This window comes from Zootoca vivipara, chromosome 7 (assembly GCF_965207765.1).
Source record: "Zootoca vivipara chromosome 7, rZooViv2.hap1.1, whole genome shotgun sequence".
NCBI lineage: Eukaryota > Metazoa > Chordata > Lepidosauria > Squamata > Lacertidae > Zootoca > Zootoca vivipara.
Window position 1 is genome coordinate 94,849,788 of NC_142590.1, and position 23,464 is coordinate 94,873,251.

Here is a 23,464-nt window from a genome sequence, read left to right on the forward strand (position 1 = left end):
GCAGGCATCCCCAAACTGCGGCCCTCCAGATGTTTTGGCCTACAACTCCCATGATCCCTAGCTAAGAGAACCAATGGTCAGGGATTATGGAAATTGTAGTCCAAAACATCTGGAGGGCCGAAGTTTGGGGATGCCTGCCGTAGAGGGAGGGAAGGGGGGTGAGAGCAGGAGGTTCACAGCAGCCGGGTTTGGAGGGTGAGTTTGCATACAATATCTACCCTCACCCCTCCCCTCAGGTGGGCGGGCCACCTGGCCAGGTAGGACAAAGGACACCTGGCCGGAGGGGGCGGGGTAAGGCCGAAGAAAGGAGGCAGAGCACATTGGAGAAGCCTCGTTGTTCTTCTTGCTTCTTTGCGATAGCAGGGAGATTGACACATCGAATTTTAGAGTTGGAAGGGACCCCAAGAGTCACCAGTCTGACCCCCTGCAATGCTTCTCCAGCACAAGACCAAAAAAAATATCACAAACACAAAAACACTCATCTTGCTCTGGAAACCCTTTTTATATCCAACATTTCAATAATACAGTGGTGCCTCGCTTAACGAACGCTCTGTAAGACGAAATTTTCGCTTAAAGAAAGGATTTTTCTAGCGGAGGTTGCCTCGCTAGACGAATTCGTTTTACAAAAAATTCATCTAGCGAATCGCGGTTTCCCATAGGAATGCATTGAAATTCAATTAATGCGTTCCTATGGGCAAAAAAAAAAAAAATTCAATGCATTCGCTAGACGAATTTTTTGTTATAAGAATAGACCAGTGGAACGAATTAAATTTGTCTAGCGAGGCACCACTGTATCAAGATGGAGTTTGGAGGCAGGAGAAGAGGTCCAGGTGGCAAGATCAGTCCTGGGGGCTGGACCTCAAGGAGCGCAGCATTGGAGGGAAACTCCAGTAGCCAAAGAGGCAGGCAGGGGGTCCCAAGAGGCCTCTTGGCTTCCAGGAAGCGGGTCTTGGCCATTTCCGCCTCTGCACGCCTGAGGCATCCCTCCCACCATTGCTGCAGGGGGGGGGGTAGTCCGGAAAGGCTCCTGTTCCGCTCTTGCCTTGACAACCAACTCCCTACTTCCCACACAGCCTTCCCTGCCGCATGGGAACAGCCATATTGGTCTCCTTCGCAAGACTTTGGAAAGGATCAGGGGACGTTGCCTTGTCCCGAGACAAAAGAACCACCTATAGCCCAGCCCTGTCTGCGCTGCCTAACTGCGCTGACCACCCCCACTTTTCAGGAGAAAACGTGGCCATCTTGGGCCCAGCCTTCCCAATCTCCGCTTTGTTCCTGCTGAAAGAGGAGGCAGGCGGCTTCTGCGCTGGGTGACTTTCCAAATGTCAACACAATCTGTGCTCCATTACGGCTAAATGTGATCATCTTAACGGCTGGCTTCTGAATGTCAGAGGTAGTACCCCAGTCGGATGGATTGACAAACAGCCCCCAGCAGCACAGGGGAAGGGAGGGCCAGGGGGAGGGGGTTACAGAGAGCATAGCCCCCCTGTGCTTTCTCCAGCCTGTGCACCAGAGGGTTAAACTGTGCACACCCCCAAGGCTGCCCTTCCCTGGACGCTTCCCTCCTCAGAAGAGGCTGCTCTGAGCCAGAGGATGAGCTTGTCAGGCAGGTGGGCTGGAATGACAGGGGGGCGTGTCGGAGAGGCTGGGAAGGAGAACATTTCTAATGGGCTGCTTGCGTGTTGGTGTGTGTGTGTGTGTGTGTGTGTGTGTGTGTGTGTGTGTGTGTGTGTGTTTAGCAGCAGCTCATGTCCCTGTTGGAGGTGGTGGGCAGACAGACAGACTTCTGCCCCTGGGCCAGTCTGACCAGGCAGAGAAGGGGGGGTGCATTGGGAAACATCCTCAGGGCAGCTGCTGGGGGTGGTGGCAGCTCAGTGACCCAAACAGCAGGCAGTCTCTATCTCGTGAAATGGGGCTTGTGGGGCTGCAGAAGCCCCACCCCCCAACACACACAAACCCACACCCTTCTCATCTCAGCAGAGGAAATGGCAGAAGACAATTCAGGACAGATAAAAGAACGTCCTTCTTCACACAGTGCAGAGTTAAACTATGGAACTCCCTCCCCCAGGAGGCAGGGAGGGTGAGACTAATGCATGGAGGAGAGGGCCGTGGGGGGCTCCCCAGTTGGAGGCAGCGATGCTTCTGAATCCCAGTTGCTCTTGAGTCCTGCTGTAGGGTTTCTGGCTGGCCCCTGAAGGAGCAGGAGGCTGACTGGCCTGATCCAGCACAGACTCTTCTCATGCAGAGCAAGGCAGGGCAGAGCCCAAGAGGTGGAGCCATCCCTCTTGCTCCAGCTTGTTATGGCAAAGTGCACTGATGAAGGATGGATGGTGATGCTTCAAGAAGCGCATGGCAGCTGCCCAGCCTCTCCAATGCACAGGAGCATTGGGGAACTTGGCCATGCTAAGCCTCACCTTGAGCGACTTGTGCTCAAATCTGGTGCCACAGTGAGAACAGGATGCTGGACTAGATGGGCCCCTTTGGGCCTGATCCAGAGACTCTCTGCTTATGTCCTTACTTCCTAGGAGAGGCGAATGGCCTCAGGGCCTTGAGGATCTAGGGTCCTTTCTGCTCCGAATGGGTTGGCAGGGGCGGGCGCTGGCAGGAGGGGGAGAATTTCCCCGTCCTGCCTGCCTTCCTGCCTGTATCCTGAGGCAGAAGGATGAGCAAGGCCTCCACTCCATGGTCAAGAGGTTTGCTTGGCTTCCTGGAGTGGGAGCACTGCAGAGTTCCTACTCTCTACCCTTATTGCAATGGCAGACCTACTTTTGGGGGGGCCTTGAGAACTGTTATGGAGGCCCCTTTGCAACCAGCAACCAGCAATGAGGTCTGGGCAACCACTGCTAACTCCTTCAATAGGGTTGTTTACAACAACCATTGCAACATCTGTGTTACTCTCAAACTCCAAAATTGTTGAAATATGTACCACAAAAAATAATGAGCTGTGAAACTCAAATTGTGTCTACTAGTAGTGGCGGAGGAAGCTGCTTGGGCACCCGTAGTGGCAAACATGACGTGCACCCAGGGGTGGGGCGTCACTACGTAGCGTGCATGAACGGCATCACTACATACGACGCATGCACCGTAACAAGCGACACCGCACATGCACGCTACGTAGCGGTTTGCCGGCGGTGCTGCTCCAGCGCCGTACAGACAGTGCCGGGATCCTCTGCTCATGGCTGCAGCCGCGAACGGCAGATCCTCTACATGTGGCTGCAGCTGCGAGCAGAGGATCCTGGCACATGCGGCTGCGGCGGCATGATGGCTGCTCACGCCGCCGCGGTGGGGCGCTGTCTTCTCACCCCAAGAGACGTGGCACCGGGAGCACACCGCCCCCCCATTGTGACGCCACTGTCTACTAGACCCATTTTCTAAAAGCAGTGTGGACCAAAGTCGCTTCTCTGGGATTTGGGGCCTTGAAGCAGAAGCTTCCTTATCTCATGGGAGATTCCGCCCTGTCTCTTTGTGCCCCCTGCCCACCGGAGCCATCCCTCCCGGTTCCTGGTCTGTTTGCCTTTCAAGGCTGGGAGAAGCTGTTTGCTTTTCAGCTCAGCGCACCAAGGCAGCAGCTCCTTCCACTGTTCTCCCCCCCCCCCCCCGCTGCCCGGCTGCCAATGAATTCCTCCTGCACCACTTGCGCAAAAGGGGTTGGGGGTGCTTGTGCACACAAGCCCTTCAAGAGGCTCCCAGAATGGGCGTGCACCTGGTGCCAGGAGGGGGGCAGTGCTGGTAGGCGCCTCCAGCTGCAAAGTTCTGGGCACTTCCATGCTTGTCCCTGGGGCAGGCAAGGGCCAGATCAAGCACAGACCCACCAACTGCCCAGTTTTAAGAGGCACATCCCAGATCAAAGAAGCAAATCCCAGAATGTCCCTTTTTTAGTGTGCAGCTCTCTGGCGTGAGCACCGGACCAGCAGATGCATTGAATGTGGAGGTTGTCCTGCTCCTCCTCGTGATGCAAGGGGGGTCAGGGCATCTGTACCAGGCAGGAGCTCAGAAGCATCCGCAGCCTTGGCACTGCCTGGGGGGGGGGGGCTTCCCCATGGCAAAGGCTCAGAAGATGGATCTCCCCCCTGGGGTGGGAGCACAGAGATCTCGCTTCCTTCCCACGACCTGAGCACATCTGTCTCTGCCAAAGCTCTCTCCGGAGACTCCTCTGGGCTCTGCCTGGTGCATCTAGAGCAGCTTGCAGAGGTGTCTTGATGCCCCCCCCCCAAGAGGAGACTCCTGGGAAGAGGCGCTTCCTCCAGGACTCGGATGGGGGGACCAGCCTGTTCCCTGGGAGGCAGGAGGACGTCCGAGTGCCCTTGGCCTTGAGAAAGGGGTGGGGGTGGAACAGGGAAGCTTCGTCTCCCACCCCCTGGCCTAAGCTGGACCCGGATGGCAGGACTTCCTCTACTGCTGCCCCCTCCACCAGCCCCCATTATCCACTCCCGTCCTGACCCAGCCGCTCCTGCTTCCTGTCCAGGGAGAAGCCGGTGCAGGAAATCCCCCCTCACACACACAAATCTCCCTGCCTGCTGCCTTATCAGGCTGTGGCCCACACTAATTCCTCAATTTTGTTTTCTAGGAAGAGGAGAGATAAAGGCCTTGTTACCTTTAAGCTGCTTTGAGCATCTGCTGCTGCTGGAGCCTCTTGAGGCACATGGCAAGGCAGGCTCTGTTGCTGCCAGCTTCAAAGCTGCCCGGCTTAGTCAGGATGTGGCCCCTGACACCCCTTGCTCTGTCCAAAGGCAAGGACTGCGAGTTTTTGGGGGGGGAGGATGGCAGCTGCCCCTCTTTAGCTCCCTCAGTCCATTTCCACACACCACACATGCTGGGGATACTGAGGGTTCCTCCTCACTTCCATTTGCCCAGAAAACACGGGTGCAAGCCCTTTCCCAGGGAAAACTCTCTTGAGTGTTAAATTACATCAAATAGCAAATTTGGCACTAAGGAGCAATTTTCGGATTCAACACCAGGAAGAACTTTTTGATGAGGAGAGCTGACAATGGAACGGACTCCATTTCGTAGAAAACATGTTGTTGTTGTTGTTTAGTCGTTTAGTCGTGTCCGACTCTTCGTGACCCCATGGACCAGAGCACGCCAGGCACTCCTGTCTTGCACTGCCTCCCGCAGTTTGGTCAAACTCATGTTCGTAGCTTCGAGAACACTGTCCAACCATCTTGTCCTCTGTCGTCCCCTTCTCCTAGTGCCCTCAATCTTTCCCAACATCAGGGTCTTTTCCAAGGATTCTTCTCTTCTCATGAGGTGGCCAAAGTATTGGAGCCTCAGCTTCACGATCTGTCCTTCCAGGGACAGAAAACATGCCAAATCATAAAAGCAAGAGGTTCAAGGAGGCCAGGGTGCCTCTCAGGAGTGCCCTTGGCATGAGAGCCCCTGGCTCTGCCTTGGCATGCCCTGCCAGTCTCTCTGAATCACCAGGAGATGGACAGCTGCCTGGCCCCACCCTCTGTCAGTGTCAGTGTGTCCCCCCCCCCCAGGTCAGCTGCAGGCAGACACTTGCCAGGAACCGACACGTCTCCCCTCGGACCCCTGCTTGGCTCTTGTCACCCAGGAAGACTCGAGGCTGAGCTTAGCCTTCCTTTGGCCTGGCTATCGATTCCTCTCCTGGAATCCTGAGCGTTTGTTTTGATTTTCGGTGGTGCCAGAAGATTTGTCTCTATTGAATTTCAATATACTGCTTTCGGTGCAGCCTCCTAATTTATCAAGGCCATTTGAACTCCCAGCTTATCACCTGCAGGGCTTGCAGTAACTCCCCAGTTTATGTCTGGCAGTTAAGGAAAGCACACCATCTCCGTTGAGTCTGCCTGCAGGAGGGGGAGCGAGAGACCCCTCCCCATTCACGGTACAGCATTCAGGGTGGGGGGCTGCAGGGGCTTGGCTGCCTTCACTTTCCAAACAGGATTTCCAGGCAGGCAGGCAGGCAGGCAGCTGCTGAGCCCAATTCAGACACATGGTACCGTAGAGAGGGCGGCAGGGCTCTCCTGGTCCTACAGATTGCTGGGGACACCAAAACCAGGAAGAGACTGACGCTGATCAGATCCAAACTGACCTAAAGGATCTGGAGTGCGGGTATGAAGTGGAACGGCCCTCTGGGATTGACCTCTTTGCGGAGGACAATACTGGGACTGAGCCAGACCTCTCCTCCTCCTCCAGTGCACAACAGGGGACAGGGTGGGCCCAGCTGCCCCAGTGGTTGGTGACAGCGCCCTTCCCTGAGACAGCAGCCCACCTGGAATCCTAGAAGGGTGGAGCTGGAAGTCCGACCCCTTGCAAGGCAGGACTCACAGCTAAGGGAGCCCTGACAGCTGGCCATCCAACCAGCCACGAACTAAGGTCAACCACCTTCTGAGTTGTTGGCTACACCACCCTTTCGTGGGCCAGCAATCACCTCCCCCTGGTTCTCCTCTGGCCCCTTGAATCTCCTTCAGGAACCCCGCTCTGCAGCCAGGGGGACAGGCTCCACTCCTCAGGCCCTTCCTTCCCATCAGGCACCCGAGAGGGTTGGCTTCAAGGGGGAGCAACCAGCTTCCCTGGCCAAACCAGGTAGGACTCCCGTGAGCAACATCAGAGGCTGCCTGAAGGAGCGTCTCCACCCCCATCGTTCAGCCCGGACACTGAGGTCCAGCTCCGAGGGCCTTCTGGCAGTTCCCTCACTACGAGAAGCCAAGTTACAGGGAACCAGGCAGAGGGCCTTCTCGGTAGTGGCACCCACCCTGTGGAATGCCCTCCCACTAGAGGTCAAAGAGAACAACAATTACCAGGCCTTTAGAAGGCATCTCAAGGCAGCCCTGTTTAGGGAAGCTTTTAATGTCTGATGGATTTCTGTATTTTAGAATTTCTGTTTTGTTGGAAGCCGCCCAGACTGGCTGGGGGAACCCGGCCAGATGGGCGGGGTATAAATAATAAATTATTATTATTATTATTATTATTATTATTATTATTATTATTATTATGCCTTCTCCCAGGTCAGGGTGGCCCACTCATCTCCACTCTGACTGGCACCTGCAGCTCTCCAGGGTCTCAGGTTCAAAAGGGACGTTCCCCATCACTTGCTAGGACTTCATCTTGCAAACCAAAACAGCCCTGGAAATCCCAGGGGTTGAATCTGGGACCAGTTTGGTCCCTGGCTCCATTTTTGGCCCAGGTGTGCAAGTGTGGGACGACCCCTCAGGTTATCTAGAGCAGATTCCAATCCAACTTTCCAGTCGGTGCAGAAACAGCCTTCGTTGCCCTGCTGGGGAAATCCTCTGGTACTTCTCAATGGCCTTCAATGCCACCAACTGAGCATGGAGGGATTGGAATCTGGGGCCTGTGGCTCCTGTTCTTCCTGCAGGGACACTTTCCTGGAGAGGGCTACTCGCGGCTGCTAGCCAGGATGGTTCTGCTCTGTCTCCACAGTTAGAGGCCCCAGCGCTTCTGGACACCAATTGCTGGCAACCACAGGAGGAGAAAGAGCTCTTGTGCTCGGATCCTGCTTGCAAGTTCCCTCCAGGCACCTGGTTGGCCACTGGGAGAACAGGATGCTGGACTAGATGGGCCATTGGCTTGATCCAGCAGGCTCTTCTTCTCTTTCAGAGGGTGTGCCTTGGCTCCTAAGCTCATGGTGGCCCCCAGGAGCTCTGTTCTGTCTCTCAGGCTGTTTAGCATCTGCAGGAAGCCGCTGGGAAAAGGTTGTATGGAGATTTGGAGCCATCAATACGGAGATGACAAGCGGGAGAGCCTCTCTCTTCCATCACAGTCAGGGCGGCGGCTGGACCGATGCCTTGAGGTGGAAACAGACTGAATGTGGCCAAACACAATGAAGCTCAATCCCCATCAGGCAGGGGGTTGAAGGGGAGGGGGGAGGGAGAGGGGGAGCAGCACCCCACCGGAAAGGCAGGCTTGTCACTTGGAGTCTGGCTTGTCCTTGGAACGCTGACGGCTACAGTCAGATGTGCTTTTGCTCAGCTCAGGCTGGTGCGCCAGCTCTCTCTGTTCCCGGAGAAGGCAGATCTGCCCATCATGACAGAGGCCTCGGCTGCATCGCATGTGGGCTCCTGCCTCTGGAAAATGCCCAGAATGTGGCTGCCATATTGCTTAGCTGGACCTGTCTCTCCAGAAGATCCAGCTTGCCCTATCCCAGTTCAAAGCACTGGGGAAAGAGACCCTCAAAGGTCCGCTCAGTATGGGACCAGGATATCAGAATGACTTGATCTCCTACCTAAGCTAAAGGGACCCTATGCCCCCATGAGCGACCCTGTGTTGTGTTGGGGGGGGGGTGCCCCTCCCTCCTGAGGGAGGCAGCCGAGTGCTTCAATTGCTCCAAACAGCCCTGCGCTGCATTGGCAAAACCTTCCCTTTGGGAGAAGCCGTTTGGCGGAGTATATTAAATGTGTTGGAAGCTGCTTTAAGTGTCTAACTGGGTGTTTTTAATTATATTGTTTTAATCTCTGCCACTTTCAAGTTTGTGTTGTTTTAATGTGGCTGCATTGTTTTAATTGACTGTCACCAGTCACCTGGAAGTCTTCTGGTGAAAGGCAGGATTAACATGTGGCCAGGAACTTTACCAGTGATCCAAGCCATTTATTTCTGCTGCTTAATTACTCCCACCCATGGGTGCTCCAAAGCCTGGAAATTCTTAGTCCAGAGACCAGCCGCCCCCATGAGTGACTCTTGGCTGCCCAAGAAGACTTCCTAGCTTGGCTGTGGGCATGAGAGGGGAGAGGGAAAGCCATGATCTCCCCCCAGTCTGCACCTGCCCAGGAATGCTTAAAAGAGGGTTTCTGGAAGCTGGGGGACTGACCCCAGAGGTCAGCACACAGCGGAAGAGGGCACACCCCACATGGGGCTCTCATCCTCCCTCTCCTCCTAGCATCACCAGTTTCCCCTCCCAAGAAACCGCCAAGGAATGCAGCAGACCACTTGGGACACCTTGCCAGGATCCTTCCCTGGCCCTTCCTTCCCCTGCAAGCAGCTGTTGGGGGGGCGAGCGGAGAGGAGCTAAATTTGGGGGTGGCTCAGAGGCTCAAGCGCAGACTACAAATTAGTGGCAGATTAAAAGGGTTCTTGCAGGAGACGCCAGAGACTCCGCTTGGCTGAGACCTCCCTCCTCCTCCTCCTCCTCTCCCGCAGACCAGCCAGGAGTCTCGCCTGACCCCTGAGCCCCTTCAATTCAATGGGAATTGTAAAGTACAGTGTCATGAATTACAAATTACGAATTGTGAATTATAAATTAAACGCATTACAAAAATATGTGGGTCGTGAAGAATTCAACACCTCCGAGGGCCACGTGACAATTCAAAGAGGCACCAGCAGGAAGCACTGCAGGAAGATCTGCTCTGGACCCCTTTTAGGATAGGCTCATTTCTCTTTTGTGGGAAGAAGGGGGTTCTGAACGACTGCCTGGAGCCAGTGGCACAGACCCACTTCTGTGGGGTCGGCCCTGTACAGCTCTATCCACTGGAAAGGGGCTCAGGTCCCTGGCAGGCTCCTGGCTGAGCAGCAAAGGGTTTCCTAATATCATAGAATGGTAGAGATGGAAGGAGTGCCCAGGGTCATCTAGTCCAACCCCCTGCAATGCAGGAATCTCCGCTCCAGAATCCCTGGCAGACGGCCATCCGACCTCTGTCTGAAAACCTCGAATGAACCAAAATTCCCACATGACAGACACATCAGCCAGTCCCCAGCGTGGTTTAGTGGTTAAGAGCCGTAGACTCGTAATCTGGGGACCAGGTTCGAGTCTCCACTCCTCCCCATGCAGCTGCTGGGTGACCTTGGGCTAGTCACACATCTCTGAAGTCTCTCAGCCCCACCCACCTCACAGGGTGTTTGTTGTGGGGGAGGAAAGGAAAGGAGATTGTTAGCTGCTTTGAGACTCCTGAGGGTAGTGATCAAGTGGGATCTCAAATCCAAATCCAAACTCTTCTTCCCCTTCTGACCACCATCCCAAGTCCAGGAGCTGCAAAGGGCAGCCACAGCTTCTCCTCCCCACCTCACGCCCACGGAGCAAGGCAGGCGCTGCCCCCCCCCGTCTGTCTGTCACATACAGGGTGGGTGCCTGCCCTCCCCCCTTCCCAAAGGAAAACAGCAGAAAGGACTCCAGGAAGACGACAAGGAGATCATTTATTTCCGGGTCCCAGAAAGACCAAAGTGTGAAAATACCAAAGGTGAGCAACTCGGCTGGCTCAGAACTCAAAGCGCAGCTGCCCCCCCCCCCAAATGCTCCATGGGCCTGCCAGCTCCTCCTGCGGGGGCATCCTTTGGGGGGCAGGGGAGACGCACCCCTATTTGCAGGTGGGAAGAGGCAGGAGGGGGGGTGTCACCAGGACAGCAGCTCTGGGCAGGTGGGTGGGAGGGCAGGCAGTGGGGGGTGGGGGGAGCGCCAGATACATACCCTGTTTGGCCCGTGGCCTGAGAGGGAACAGGGAGGGGAGAGCATGGGAGGCGTTCCTGAGGAGGAGAGGAGGGGGGGCAAAGAGCCGCTGTCCCTGCATCTGCCCCCACCCTTTGGGGGGGGGCTGCCATCTGCCCAGTTGCCTCTCTAGAACCAGAGGGGAAGTCACAGTGAAGGCCAGGCTGGCTTAGGGAGACCCATCCCTCCCACCCACCCCCCTCCCACTGCCGGTGCAGCCCAGGGGAGACTGGGGGAAATCCTGAGAACCAGCGACTCGGCTTGGTCCGAGCCATAAAGTCAGGCAGACCTGCAAAGGGGTGCGGGGGGGGGGAAACTGGCCAGGAACAGGGAGCTTGGGGGTCACAGCAGGTGCCAGGGGGAAGGGGAGTCATGAAGGCTCCCATCCCCCCAACACACCCTTCAGGCCTGTATCTTGGCCACAAGTCCCAATGGGCCCTTGCTGGTCTCTCGCCCGAAAAGCTGGGCATTTTGTAGGGAGAAGTGGGACCGGCAATGAGGCTGTGGGGCAACCGTTTGCCCCAAGAGAGTTGCCTCCCTCAGACCCACGGCAGGGAGAGGTGGGCGGAGTCCCAGGAAACCAGCTTCTGCCATTGGCACACAACTTTTGCAAGAGGGGAACAGACAGGTGGACCCAGAATGGGGCGGTTGGGGGGGGAGACCCTACAGAGCAGTGATGCACCTGCTGGAGGGGAGGGGGTGTCACACTGCAAGCATCTGGGGAGGACGAGGTGGGGGTGTCTTTGCCGGGGGGGGGGGGTGTCTGAGGCTGTGGGGGGGAGAGGAGCGCTCTGCTGTGGAGAATTAGAAGACCCTGAGGATTGGTCCCCAAGAGGGGTGGAAGGTTCTAATCCAAAATGCAATAGAGAACGCAGCCAAGGGAGGGAATCAAAACGGTCCCCCCCTCACTGCAAAACCGCTGTGCCCCACCCCCTCCCTGGAACCCACAACCAAAGGCCTCCCCTTCCCAGAGGATGAGGTGAGAGAGGAAGGTCCTGGGAGAATGTCTTGGAGAGAGAGCGGGAGGAGCAGCCTCCTCTTGGCAGAGACTCCGCTTAGCAAATCAAAGCTTGTCAAACGTTGGAATCAAGTGACAAAATCAATTTCGACAACAAAAGCCTCCCCTCCCTCCCAGGCAGGCTGCCCCCTCTCCTGCGCAGATCCATTTAAATGATAATTTGCCAGGGGAGAAGTCCTGCTGGCTGGCAGAGGTGCAGTCTTCAAGGGGCATGGAGAGTTTCACTGGAAGAGGAGAAGAGGGGGCAAGCAGTGGGGCTTCCCTGGCCCCTCCCTCACCCCAAGGCCCTCCCCTTGCACCCCCTTGCAGGCAGGCCAGGGCACTTGGGGGGGGGGTACTGCTGCATGGCTGGACCTGGCTGCGCCCGCACGGTGGCCCCCCAGAAGCCACTGCCAGCCTGGCTCTCTGTCCTCCACTGCGGGGGGTGGTGGTGTCTTTTTGGTTTGGTGGGCCTAGGAGTCTGCGCCACCGTCCTCTTCCCCTCCCCGGCGTCCGGCATAGAGGGCCGCCAGCTGCCGGAAGCGTGGCCCCCAGCTGCCCAGGTAGGAGAAGTCCTGCTCGGAGCCCGTGGAGCGGGAGGCGATGGAGCTGAGCGAGGCGGGAGGGGAGTCGGCCCCCTCAAAGGCGTAGGTCTGGAAGGAGTCGTAGGGGGGCACAGAAGGGTCCTCGTCTGCCTGCCCCACTTTCCTGCTGATATAGTCCCTGAAGATGGAGAAGTCCAAGTCGGGCGCCGGGCGCCACTGGGGCAGCGAGTGCAGCTCCGAGGGCAGGACGGGGGGGCCCTCACCCCCACCTCCACCCCCTTTGGTCTCCGCAAAGTCGTAGAGGCTGCGCAGGGCAGACATGTCATAGGCCTCGGTGTCCTGCTCCCCGCCTCCCTCGTCGTTGTACTTGATGACGTTGTCGCGCATGTCCTCGTCGTCTTCGGAAGAGAGGTGCCCCTTCTGGTGCCGCTTCAGAGTCAGGATCAGGAGGACCAGCACTGGGGGGGGGGGAGAGAGGGGTGGTCAAGGCTGGAAGAGGGGGAGAGAGAGCAGGGGACCCAAGACAAGAGCCAAGGGCTCTTTCCAAGCACCTCCTACCCAAAGGGGCGCAAACCACCTTCTGGCTTGAGAAGGGCTCAGGCCCCATGGAGCCTTCAATGTGGGGCTCCTCAGAGTCTATCTTATCCCTCGTGCTGTTTAACATCTACGTCAGGCACCCCCAAACTGCGGCCCTCCAGATGGTTTGGCCTACAACTCCCATGATCCCTAGCTAACAGGACCAGTGGTCAGGGATGATGGGAACTGTAGTCCAAAACATCTGGAGGGCCGAAGTTTGGGGATGCCTGATCTATGTGAAACATCTGAGTGGGGTTATCCAGAGTTTTGGAGCGCGTTGTCAGCAGTATGCCGATGACACTCAGCTCTATTTCTCCTTGACGTGGCAGTGGAAGTGCTGGATTGGTGCCTTGCCTCCGTCATGGACTGGATGAGAGCCAACAGACTGAAGCTCAATCCAGATAAGACGGAGGCCCTGCTAGTGGGTAGCTCTTCAGACCAGATGGCTGGGAGGTTGCCTGCTCTTCATGGGGTTACAGTGGTGCCTTGCTAGACGAATTTAATTCATTCCACGGGTCTTTTCTTATAACGAAAAAATTTTTGACCAAAGGAATGCATTAATTGAATTTCACTACATTCCTATGGGAAACCGTGATTCGCTAAACGAATTTTTTGTAAAACGAATTCGTCTAGCGAGGCAACCTCTGCTAGGAAAAAACCTTTCATTAAGCGGAAATTTCGTTAAGCAGGGCATTCATTAAGCGAGGCACCACTGTACGCTGCCCCTGAAGGAGCAGGTTCACAGTTTGGGGGTCTTCCAGGATCCTTTGCTGTCTCTCGAGGCTCAGGTGGTCTCAGCTGTGCCTGTCTGGACAGGGGTAGCCTAACAACTGTTGTCTATGCTCTGCTAACCTCAAGGTTAGAATACTGCAATGCGTTCTACATAGGGCTGCCTCTGAAGACGGTTCAGAAACTTCAGCTGGTGCAGAATTCAGCAGCCAGGTTGCTCACTGGAACAAGACGGTTTGAGCCTATGACACTGATCCTGATCGCCTCTTTCCATATGAACCTAACTGGACCCTGAGATCCTCCTCCTCGAGGTGCGGAGGGTGGCAACACGAGAATGGGACCCTTTTCTGCTTGTGGCACCTTCATGCCATATCTTTAGATGCCAGGCGAAAAGTTTCTCTTTCACCCAGCCTTGGGCTGATGAACAGTCTCTGCCCTTTCAAGTGTTTATGGGAGGGGGGTTCCTTGGTTTCCTTCTCTTTTATTATGCATTTGTGTTCTCATTTTATATTTTTAGGTGGTGAGTCTAAGCCTATTCTTGGAGGAGCAGGAAGGGGGGGCTCCGTGGGGCGCAGAGACTCACCGATGAGGATGAGGACACAGACCAGCAGGGCAATGAGGGCTCCGGGGCTGAGCGAGGCGGAGACCACAAAGGCCGTGGTGTTGCAGGACTGGATGGCGCCAGAGCTGTCGCAGCCGCAGATGCGGATGGTGAGGGTCCCGGTGCTGCTGAGGGTGGGGGGGCCGCTGTCCACCACCAGGATGGGCAGCAGGAAGAGGTCCTGCTCCTGCCGGTTGAAACCCAGGCGCTGCGTGTGCACGGCGGCCGTGTTGTCTGTGGGGAGGCAGAGGGAGGGGGGTCACCCCAGAAGGGGCATCGTGCATTGCAGGGGGTCAGACTGGATGGCCCTTGGGGGTTCCTCTCAACCCTACAGTTCTACCATTCTAATCCAAGGAGGCAGAGGGTCATGAGATGGGCAAAGAACGGCCGGTGGCCCCTTCCCCAGGCAGGCCCCCCCACACACACCTGGGGGTTGTCAGGGGCTCTTTGCAGCTGGTGCAGCAGGATTCGTCCTCGGGGCCAGCACAGTCAGAGTCAGTTGCTCTCCCCCCCGCCCTCCTTGCAGGCACAGACTCTGCAGATCCTCTCCCGCCTTCCTCTCTTCACTGTCAGGGTCCCCAGGAAGCTGCCAGCTCCTCCTGCCCCCCCCCAAAAAAACTTTGCTTCTAACGAGATCTTTAGAGACTTCCTGCATCTGCTCCTTTTGCCTGCAGTCAGGAGCCGTCCGGTGTCATTCCCAATTAGCCACCAGCCAGCCAAGAAACACACACAGAGAGGCAAAAAGCAGCCCAGCAGGAGAGAAACCTTCTCCTATTGCAAAAGTGGGAGGTTGGGGGCTGCCGTTCTGGGATGTGCCCCCACCCCAAGCTGGACTCCAAGCAGCTTAGCAGGCCTGTCCTGCCTCATCTCTGCATTGTGTGTTTTGGGGGATGTCTAGAGAGGGACTTTAGGGGGCTCCCATTTCCCCCACCTGCCTGCATTGGGGGGGGGATGGGATGCTCATAGAACCATAGAATGCTAGAGCTGGAAGGGACCCCCAAGAGTCATCTAGTCCAACCCCCTGAAACACAGGGATCTCAGCTCCGGCATCCAAGCCAGGTGGCCATCCAACCTCTTCTTAAAAACCTCCAAGGAAGGAGAGCCCATCTCCTTCCATCCCACAGACAAACGGCTCTTACTGGCAGAAAGTTCGTCCTGATGTTGCGTCGGAATCTCCTTTCTAGTAACTGGAAGCCATGGGTTCAAGTCCCACCCTCCGGAGCAGGAGAAAACAAGCTGGCGGGATGGGATGTTAGCTGCCATTCAAACTCCCCAGGGAAAGGCACAATGGCATTGGGGGGGGAGAGAGATTGGAGGGTCAAAGCCCCAGACATGTGGGACCCAACGGACTCACAGGCTGCCCCTAAGGTGGGGCAGAGAGCGGCAGCTGGGGCACCCTTGCAGGCCAGCCCAGGACCAGGCACCCAGTCAGCTGTGGGTGGGGGAAGATGTGACCCTACAAGCTGCCTGCACAACAGGCAGAAATTCACCAGGGAGGTGCAGGGCTGGAAAAAGCTTCCTTGGTCGGATTTCTGCCTGCCCAGATGCCAGAAGCCCAGCTGGAAAAATGAGAAACTCCTTGGGGGCTGCCCCAGATGCAAATTTTATATCGTTTGAGTATTTTTTTTTACTTTTGGTATCTTTTAAGAGATTGGTGTACATTCTTTCTGGGTTTTACCATTTTCTAAACCGCCTTGGGGGCTGGGTTTTTTCCCCTCCACAATTGAGCAGCGTATAAATCTTACAAAATAAATAAATGAATATGAAAGAATTCCACCTTGTCAGTGGCTGCTGCTGCTGACTGTTGTGCCTGTTCCTGTTTTCTTGCTCTCCGTGGGGAGATTTTGCTAAATGGGCGCACAGAACTCTGTGGGCTAAAGAAATGCTGCCCTGCAGTCATGGAGGGGGGCGGAGGCCCCTTGAAGCTCACAAGCCTAGGAAGGAGTTGTCCCCCTGCCCCACTTTGCTGGGCATTTCAGCCCAAACCCCAATGCGCCACAGTGGAGCTTAGATTCACAGAACCGCAGAGCTGGCAGGGACCCCCAAAGGTCATTCAGCCCAACCCCCTGCAAGGCAGGAAGGCTTGCGGGCATGGCAGGAGAAGAGCGAGTTTCTTGCCCCTCTCAGGAACCAGGGCGCCCTCCTTTTCCCCAACCCGCCCCCTTCTGCTAGCCTGACCCCGGGGAGCCCCATTGAGGCCAGGCAGGAAGGGCTGTGTGGAGCTTTGCGCCCGAGTCCCTTCCTGCCACCGCCGAGGATGTAAAAGGAGAAGATTTAAGTGAGCACTTTGTGTCTCCATCTGGGCTGGCATCCATCAGTGTCTTGTCTTGGCTCCAGCAGCAATATTTATAAATCACATCTCAAAACTGGCTACAAATTTGTACAAAGAAACAGATGGGCCATTGGCGGCCGTTTGTCACTGCCGATATTTATACCGTGCCCAGGAGAGAGCAGAGGGGGTCATGGGGGGGGCTCACCAAGGGTGGGGCAGGAGCCAGCCCCGGGCATCCCAGGGTGCAGCTGCAGGCGTGTATGAATGAGGAGGGGGCCGGGGGGCAGGGTTGCCGGCCTCAGATGCAGGAGAGCAAGCAGAAGGGCTACCCGGGAGGGGGGGCAAGATGGGTGGGCTGGACTAGATGACCCGGGGGTCCCTCCCCGCTCTCTGGCTCCATGCCACAGCTTACCCTCAATATCCAGCAGGGAGAAGTGGTGGCTGGAGGAGGCCTCGGGGGCCAAGGTGAAGTAGAAGCGGTGGCCGCTCTGGGGCTCATCCCGGTCGACGACGCTGATGGTCTGGATCAGCTGCAGGGAAGGAAGAGAATCTCAAACGACATGCCCAACACCGCGGGGGGGGGGGGGCTGGGCAATTGGTCAGCGCCAATGGATTCTCTGTGCCCCCCCAAAGACTGATACTGATACATTGGAAAGACACAGATAGCCCCCTCCCCCTTTGATCAATGGATAGGCAAACTCTTCCAGCCCATTCTTCAGATGAAGATTATCCATGGACGTCTCTCATGCTATTTCAAATATATTTGTCAAAAGCATTGTGAATCAACCCATACTAAGTTTATATTTCAGCTTTGTAACCTTAATTACATTTACTGTATTGCTGTTACGTATTCTCGTTCAACTTTTTCTTCTGTTTTAAAAACTTACTTTGTTAAAATAATCTCAGTAAAAGAGACGTCTTCTAGAGGAGCCCCTCCCCCTCAAGGGGTGGGGTCTGGGGCAGGTGGGGGCCACAGGGGTCTCTCCCTGCAAGCACCTCGCTCTCCTCAGGGGCCTACAGAGACTGCAGCTCCCAAAAGTGCCCCCCCCGGCATGGCAGGACAGGAAGGGCGGCCTCCACCCCTCCCCAGCGGGGGTGATGGCCTCACCCCGATTGACTTCGCTGATTGACAGCCGCTGAGCAGCCACCCCAACAGCTTGGGGAGCTGGGATGTGGGGAAGAAAGGAGAGACAGAAAGGGGAGAGAAAAGCCCACCCCAAATGCCATGCACCAGCCCCTCCCCACTCTTGCTGGACCATAGCTCCCCTTGGCCCCACAGCCAGTGGTCAGGGCTGCCATACCCCCCCCCTGCACCTCCCTAAGCAAAGCAAGCAGTTGGGGGGAGGGGGTAGTTTCCAGGGTTTGGAGGGGGGACCTTTCTGCCCAGCAAGGCTGTCCCTGCCCCATATGGGTCCCACCCCTGGCCTTTGATGGGTCCCCCCCCCTCACCCACGCCTGAGGTCCCCCTGCAGGAGACGTGGCGGAGAAGCTGCCAAGTCCAGGGCATGCCTTGTCGGCTCAGAGCCCTTCGTCTGGCTGCCCCCCCCCCCGGCTGCCCTTCCTTCTGCTCCTCACCTGCCCAGGCTTGGCGTCCTCGCAGACAGCAGCCTCGTACGGCGTGGCGAGTTCGGGAGGATTGTCATTCACGTCCAGGATGCGGATGCGAAGGGTCTTCCTGGACACCTGAGCGTGATTGTCTGGAACACAGAAAAGGGGAGGGGGGACTGAGAGCCGCCTTCCAAGGGACCAGCTGGCTTTCTTCTGCTCCAGAACTAAAGGAGGAGATTCCAAGTGCCCCTCAGGAAGAGGCCAAGGGGAGCAGTCTCCCTTGGAAGCTGGCAGACTCTCCTTCCCTGGAGGGAGGTCTATAAGCAGAGGTTGGATGGCAACCTGTCAAGGATGCTTTAGCCTTTGGTAAGGCTGTTCTAAAAATAAAATTAAAAAAAGAGTGCTCCAATTGGAGAACAGCCTTTACCAAAGGTGTCCTGGGCTATGAAAACACTCAAACTCAGGACGCAAGGGAGAAACATGCTAAGAGGAAGGCACACTTGGCAAATCCACACCGTGATCAACTCCCGCCCGGAAACCAATGTGCCCACTGTGGATCCAGAATTGGCCTCCACAGTCACTTACAGACTCATTGTTAAAACCGTGTTTATGGAAGACAATCTTACTCGGCTACAAGTGATCGCCAAAGAAGGAGGAGAATAAGCAGAGGTTGGACGGCAATCAGTCAAAGATGCCTTAGCTCAAATTCCTGCATTGCAGGGGGTTGGACTAGATGCCACAATCTCTCACCTCTACAATTCAGGGAGCTCTGAGAGGGAGCTGTTGGCTCCCCAAAAGCATCTCCCAGCCAAAGGTGGAACCAGGCCCCTCCAGCCCTAGGGAGAGCTCACCTGACCCCCCCCCTCCATAGCCAAAGTCTCTCTGATGCAGCCGCCTGGGAGGACGAAGGATGGAGGCCGTGGGGAAGGAGCAGAGCCTGACCCACGGCAAGTGGAGTGGCCCCCAACCAGAGGAAGTCCTCTGGCCAACAGCCCTGAAGAAATGCAGGCTGGCCCCAAGCTCCTTGCCCACCTCCAGTTATGCCCCTGCCAGCCCCACCTGGTGCAAAGACACAGCTGCCTCTCCCCCTTGCCCACCTGCTGTGAGCCTGGAGACGGTGTCTGACCCTGCTTGTAGGGTGGGAGCAACACGGATAATGCCCCTGCCCAGCAGGCACAGACCCTGCACACACACCTCTGACTCCCGGAGCTGGTGCGCTTTGCCAAGAAGCATCGCTCCGGCCAGGGCTGGCAGCAAGCCCAGCTGACGGGCGCTGTGCCAGCCTGCCTCCTCCGTGGCAGAGAGCGTCTGCTGGAGAGAGGCGGGCAAGGAGGGGGCATCTCTCCCTGCTCAGCTCTGCCAATGCCCAAGAGAGGCCATCGCCTCCACCTCAGGGCACCTCTGGGGTGAGGAAGTTTGCCCACTGCCTTCCCTGCCCCCCTCTCATATCACCATAAATCCAGGAAATGGAGGCTAAAAGCAGCTTTAGTCGACCTCTGAGCATGCCGTGAAAGCCAGGTGCTGGGGAAGGAGCTGGCCTTGCAACCCGTCCTGCCCACAGGGCACCCAGTTGGCTGCTGGGAGGGACAGGATGTGCTGAGCCTGACCCACCAGCAGCCATTTCTGGGAGCCCTTTGCAGGAGGGAGAGGGGCTGGCATTCTGGGATGCAGCCAGGAGCAGGAGACCCCCCAGGAAGTGCAGCCCCAACAGCAGCATAGCCGGGGGGGGGCTCTGCCTACCCCCGACTCCTTGGCAATGCCACCCGCAGGCTGGCCAGCTAGCCTGGCTCTGCCTTGCTGGCCTCCAGCATCTGCCTCTTTGCTGATAAGTTTGCAAGGAACCGCCGTTGCCCAAAGGCCTGAGGGACGGGGGCGATGGGGCATCACGCCAGCCAGAGCCGGCCTTCAAAGACCCCCCCCTCTTCCAGCTTGCTCTGCCGCGGCTGCCACTTTGCTGATTAGAGGGGAGGGTCCCGGCGGAGGGGCTGGCCCCATCCATCAAGCCCCTGGCACCTGCCCTGTTCCTCTAAAGGAGTGGGAGAGACGGAGCTGCGAGGATGGGCTGGGCAGGGGCCGGATCTGGGCAAAGGAAGTGGGCAGGTGGGCACAGGAGGGGGGGCTGCTGGATCTGGGAAGGAGGGGCAGGGGCTGCCCATTGCCCCCTCCCTCCCACCTCTTGGCCACTGCTCAGATTTCCTTAAGCAGCCTTTTCTTACAAGGCAGCTCAGAAAAAACACACATGAAGCAGCACAAATTTAAACCAGCAGAAGTAAGCGCAGCTCGCAAGAAATCTCAGAAAAGCACCCAAGGAAGCGAGTGGCTTCTCCTGGGCTGGTGGCTTTGGGAGAGACTTGCCTGGCCGCCCACCAGGGACTCCTGAGCCACCATCCCTACCTGCTGGGGAGCATTGTTGTTGTTTAGTCGTTTAGTCGTGTCCGACTCTTCGTGACCCCATGGACCAGAGCACGCCAGGCACTCCTGTCTTGCACTGCCTCCCGCAGTTTGGTCAAACTCATGTTCGTAGCTTCGAGAACACTGTCCAACCATCTCGTCCTCTGCCGTCCCCTTCTCCTAGTGCCCTCCATCTTTCCCAACATCAGGGTCTTTTCCAAGGATTCTTCTCTTCTCATGAGGTGGCCAAAGTATTGGAGCCTCAGCTTCACGATCTGTCCTTCCAGGGAGCACTCAGGGCTGATTTCCTTAAGAATGGAGAGGTTTGATCTTGCAGTCCATGGGACTCTCAAGAGTCTCCTCCAGCACCATAATTCAAAAGCATCAATTCTTCGGCGATCAGCCTTCTTTATGGTCCAGCTCTCGAGCATTAGGAAATGAAAATAAAACTACCCACATCGCAATGCCCTTTTAGCAATCTCTGAGACGCCCATGTTTGGAGGACTGTGCGCAGTCCTGGGTACCTCACCTCAAAAAGGACATTGTATTTATTTATTTATTTTGGTCAATAACCAGCTGATCAAGGATATCGTGTACCCAGAAAAGGGCCACCAAAATTATCACGGGGAGGAAGCAAATCCCTTGTGCGGAAATTCTGGTCAAACGTGGCACAACCAGACGTGTGTGAAAATTATGCAAGGTTGGCAGGGGAAGGTTTGTCTCCTGCTCTCATGATGCCAGAAGTCCATGCGGCCGTCAGATGAAGCATTGGGATGGACAAAATATAGCACTTCTTCACACACTGCCGCTAAACTCTGGAATTCCTTGCTGTAAGATAAGAGGGATGGCCACCAACTGGACCGATTTGGAGAGGAGGACGGGACCCTGTTTCTGCTCTGCTCTCGTGCCTCTCAGAGCCAGTTGCTGTGGACGACAAGCAGGGAGAGATGCTGCCGTGTGCTCTGGTCCCGCATGTGGGCTTTCCTTTGGAGCATCCGGTGGGCAGCATGCAGGACTCCAGGAGCCCCGGGTCTGATCCTGCAAACGGGCCCTGCCTGGATTACTCAGGCTGCTGGTTTATTAATGGCTGGAGGGAAGCAGAAACCCAAAGGGCAGCCCAGGACAGAGGCTCTTGCTCTGCCCCCCCCCCCGGTGCTGTTAGCATTTCCAAGCCTGCGTTGTGTCAGGGAATGGACTGAAGACGAGGACTGGAGGATGCATTCTATGGCAGACCAGCTTCTCTCTGATGGAGAGCTGGAGGGAGAAGAGTCCTCCCCCCTTGCCCACAGCATGTTCAGAAAGAGACAGAAGCTGAAGAGTTTAGGGAGGAGTTGCCCAGTTAGGAGATAATGACAAGGGAGCCAGAAGGGAGGGGGCAGCTAGTTGAGACGTCTCTTGAGAGAAATGGACTCACTAGCAGGGTTTGAGTAAACACTTACAACTAAGAAAACAAGAGTAAAGGTTAAGAAATAACAATATGGAAATTAATTTAATTAATTTAATTAATTAAATTAATTAAATGCAAGATATAATTTGAAGAAAATGTGGTAATGATAAGAAGATAAGAGCCGTAAGTTTAAAGATGAAAAATAAGACAACAATTAAGCCAGGCACCCCCAAACTGCAGCCCTCCAGATGTTTTGGCCTACAACTCCCATGATCCTTAGCTAACAGGACCAGTGGTCGGGGAAGATGGGAGTTGTAGTCCAAAACATCTGGAGGGCCGCAGTTTGGGGATGCCTGAATTAAGCAGAAGTAGCAAATAGTTAAAGAACCAGAAGGGGAAGTTGAGGGAAGTCACGGGGTGAGGAAAGATGTGTTTTAGTTTTATTTTTTATTTTTTTATATGATAAATGTATTGAATATTAAATTGTAAAAATTACTGGACTCAACCATCCAGAGGTCCTTTACCTTTTTAGCTCAGGCGAAGCAAGTGTCACTGAGAATGGAAGAGCTGAACTTCTCCTGTACACGAATGGAGGCCCCACCTGGTGGCTTAATCCTCCGTTTCCCCGTGATTAGCTCAAAGACCCATCTAGTCCCCCAATGGCCAAGCAGACACCCCCATGGGAAGCCCACAAGGGGTACAGCAACTTCCCCCTCATCTCGCATTCCCCAGGGACTAGTCTCCAGAGGCCTGTCTCCTCTGATAGAATCACAAAATTGTAGAATTGGAAGGGACCCCCAAGAGTCATCTAGTCCAGCCCCCTGAAACACAGGCATCTCAGCTCAGGCATCCAAGACAGATGGTCATTCAACCTCTCCTTAAAAACCTACAAGAAAGGAGAGTCTGCCACCTTCCATCCCACCAAAGAACAGCTCTTCCTGCCAGAAAGTTCTTCTGTACGATTTAGTCGGAATCTCCTTTCTTGTAACTTGAAGCCATGGGTTCGAGTCCTGCCCTCCAGAGCAGAAGAAAACTCCATCTTGTGAGGACGACTAGAACCCAGGAGACCAGAGTTCCAATCCCCACTTGGCCATGCAGTTCCCTGGGTGTGGCCTTGAAGGCCAGTCCCTGCCTCTCGCCTACCTTGCAGGGTCCTTGTGGGGGTTAAGGGAGGAGGGGAGGGAAATGATTCTTGAATATTTTAAGAACCAGTATTAACAAGGAAATAACCTAGCAGGTCTCGAGTAAATCCAGCAGAATAGAAGTGAACAGAATTTAACAAAGAACGTTGAAGATTTAAAAATTGGGATTACGTGATTTAATAGAAAAATAAAGAAACCAGGGGAAGGGGGGGAGGGAAATCACCAGGTATTTAGTCGAGAGTGGTATGAAAGTTGTACAACCAGAGGGTGGAGGGAAGGAGACATGGGGTGTATTGTTTGTCTTTTCTATCTCTGTATTAAAAAATGCAAACAAAAAATTAAAAGGAAATAAAAAGGAAAGGAGGAGGGGAGGTGCCATGCCTCCTAGCCTGAGCCCCCCACCCACCAGCTCCTCCTCTAACAGTCTCTCTTGCTCCCCTTCTCCTGATCGGCCACACAGCCGCCTTGGAGCAAAGCCATCCTAGCCCCTCCTGGGGGGCGCATTTCCCTGCTGCCCCTCCTCTGCCAGCTCCCAGAGGCTGAGACACCCCCCCCCCCAAAAAAACCTTCTGCTGCGGAGGCAACCCCAGCCCCTGCCAGCCTCTCTGCTGGCACCTGTGGCAAGAGGAGCTGCTTCTGGCAGGCACAGGCCAAAGGGGCTCCACAGGCAAGAAGGGGCTTTGCAGTCGGCCTGGGGGGGGGGTCGCAAGGAAGGGGGTGCAAGGCGGCTCCCCTCCCCTCCCTGGAGGATCCATCATCTCCACGGGCCCCTCCCCCCCCAGCATCCCAACTCGGCTGACTGACATGCAAATTAGTTTAATTATTTCTTCTTCTAAAATAAATTATATTTTGCAGTGGCTGCAATATGTTGTGTCAGGCAAAA

The 23,464-nt window shown here is 55.7% G+C and overlaps 1 protein-coding gene across 3 annotated transcripts in view; it reads right to left on the reverse strand.

Annotated features, from left to right (window-relative positions):
• Positions 1 to 10,087: 10,087 nt before the first annotated feature.
• The window catches only part of CDH22 (cadherin 22), a 94,847-nt gene continuing 81,470 nt past the window's right edge, over positions 10,088 to 23,464 (reverse strand). For all 3 annotated transcript variants that reach the window (XM_035121988.3, XM_088674821.1, XM_088674820.1), the window contains 4 exons: positions 17,689 to 17,810; positions 16,526 to 16,643; positions 13,824 to 14,075; positions 10,088 to 12,393 (listed from right to left, as the gene is read on the reverse strand). In XM_035121988.3, coding sequence (XP_034977879.3) covers positions 11,864 to 12,393; positions 13,824 to 14,075; positions 16,526 to 16,643; positions 17,689 to 17,810 — 1,022 coding nt within the window. In that variant the 3' untranslated portion in view covers positions 10,088 to 11,863. The remainder of the gene's footprint in view (positions 12,394 to 13,823; positions 14,076 to 16,525; positions 16,644 to 17,688; positions 17,811 to 23,464) is intronic.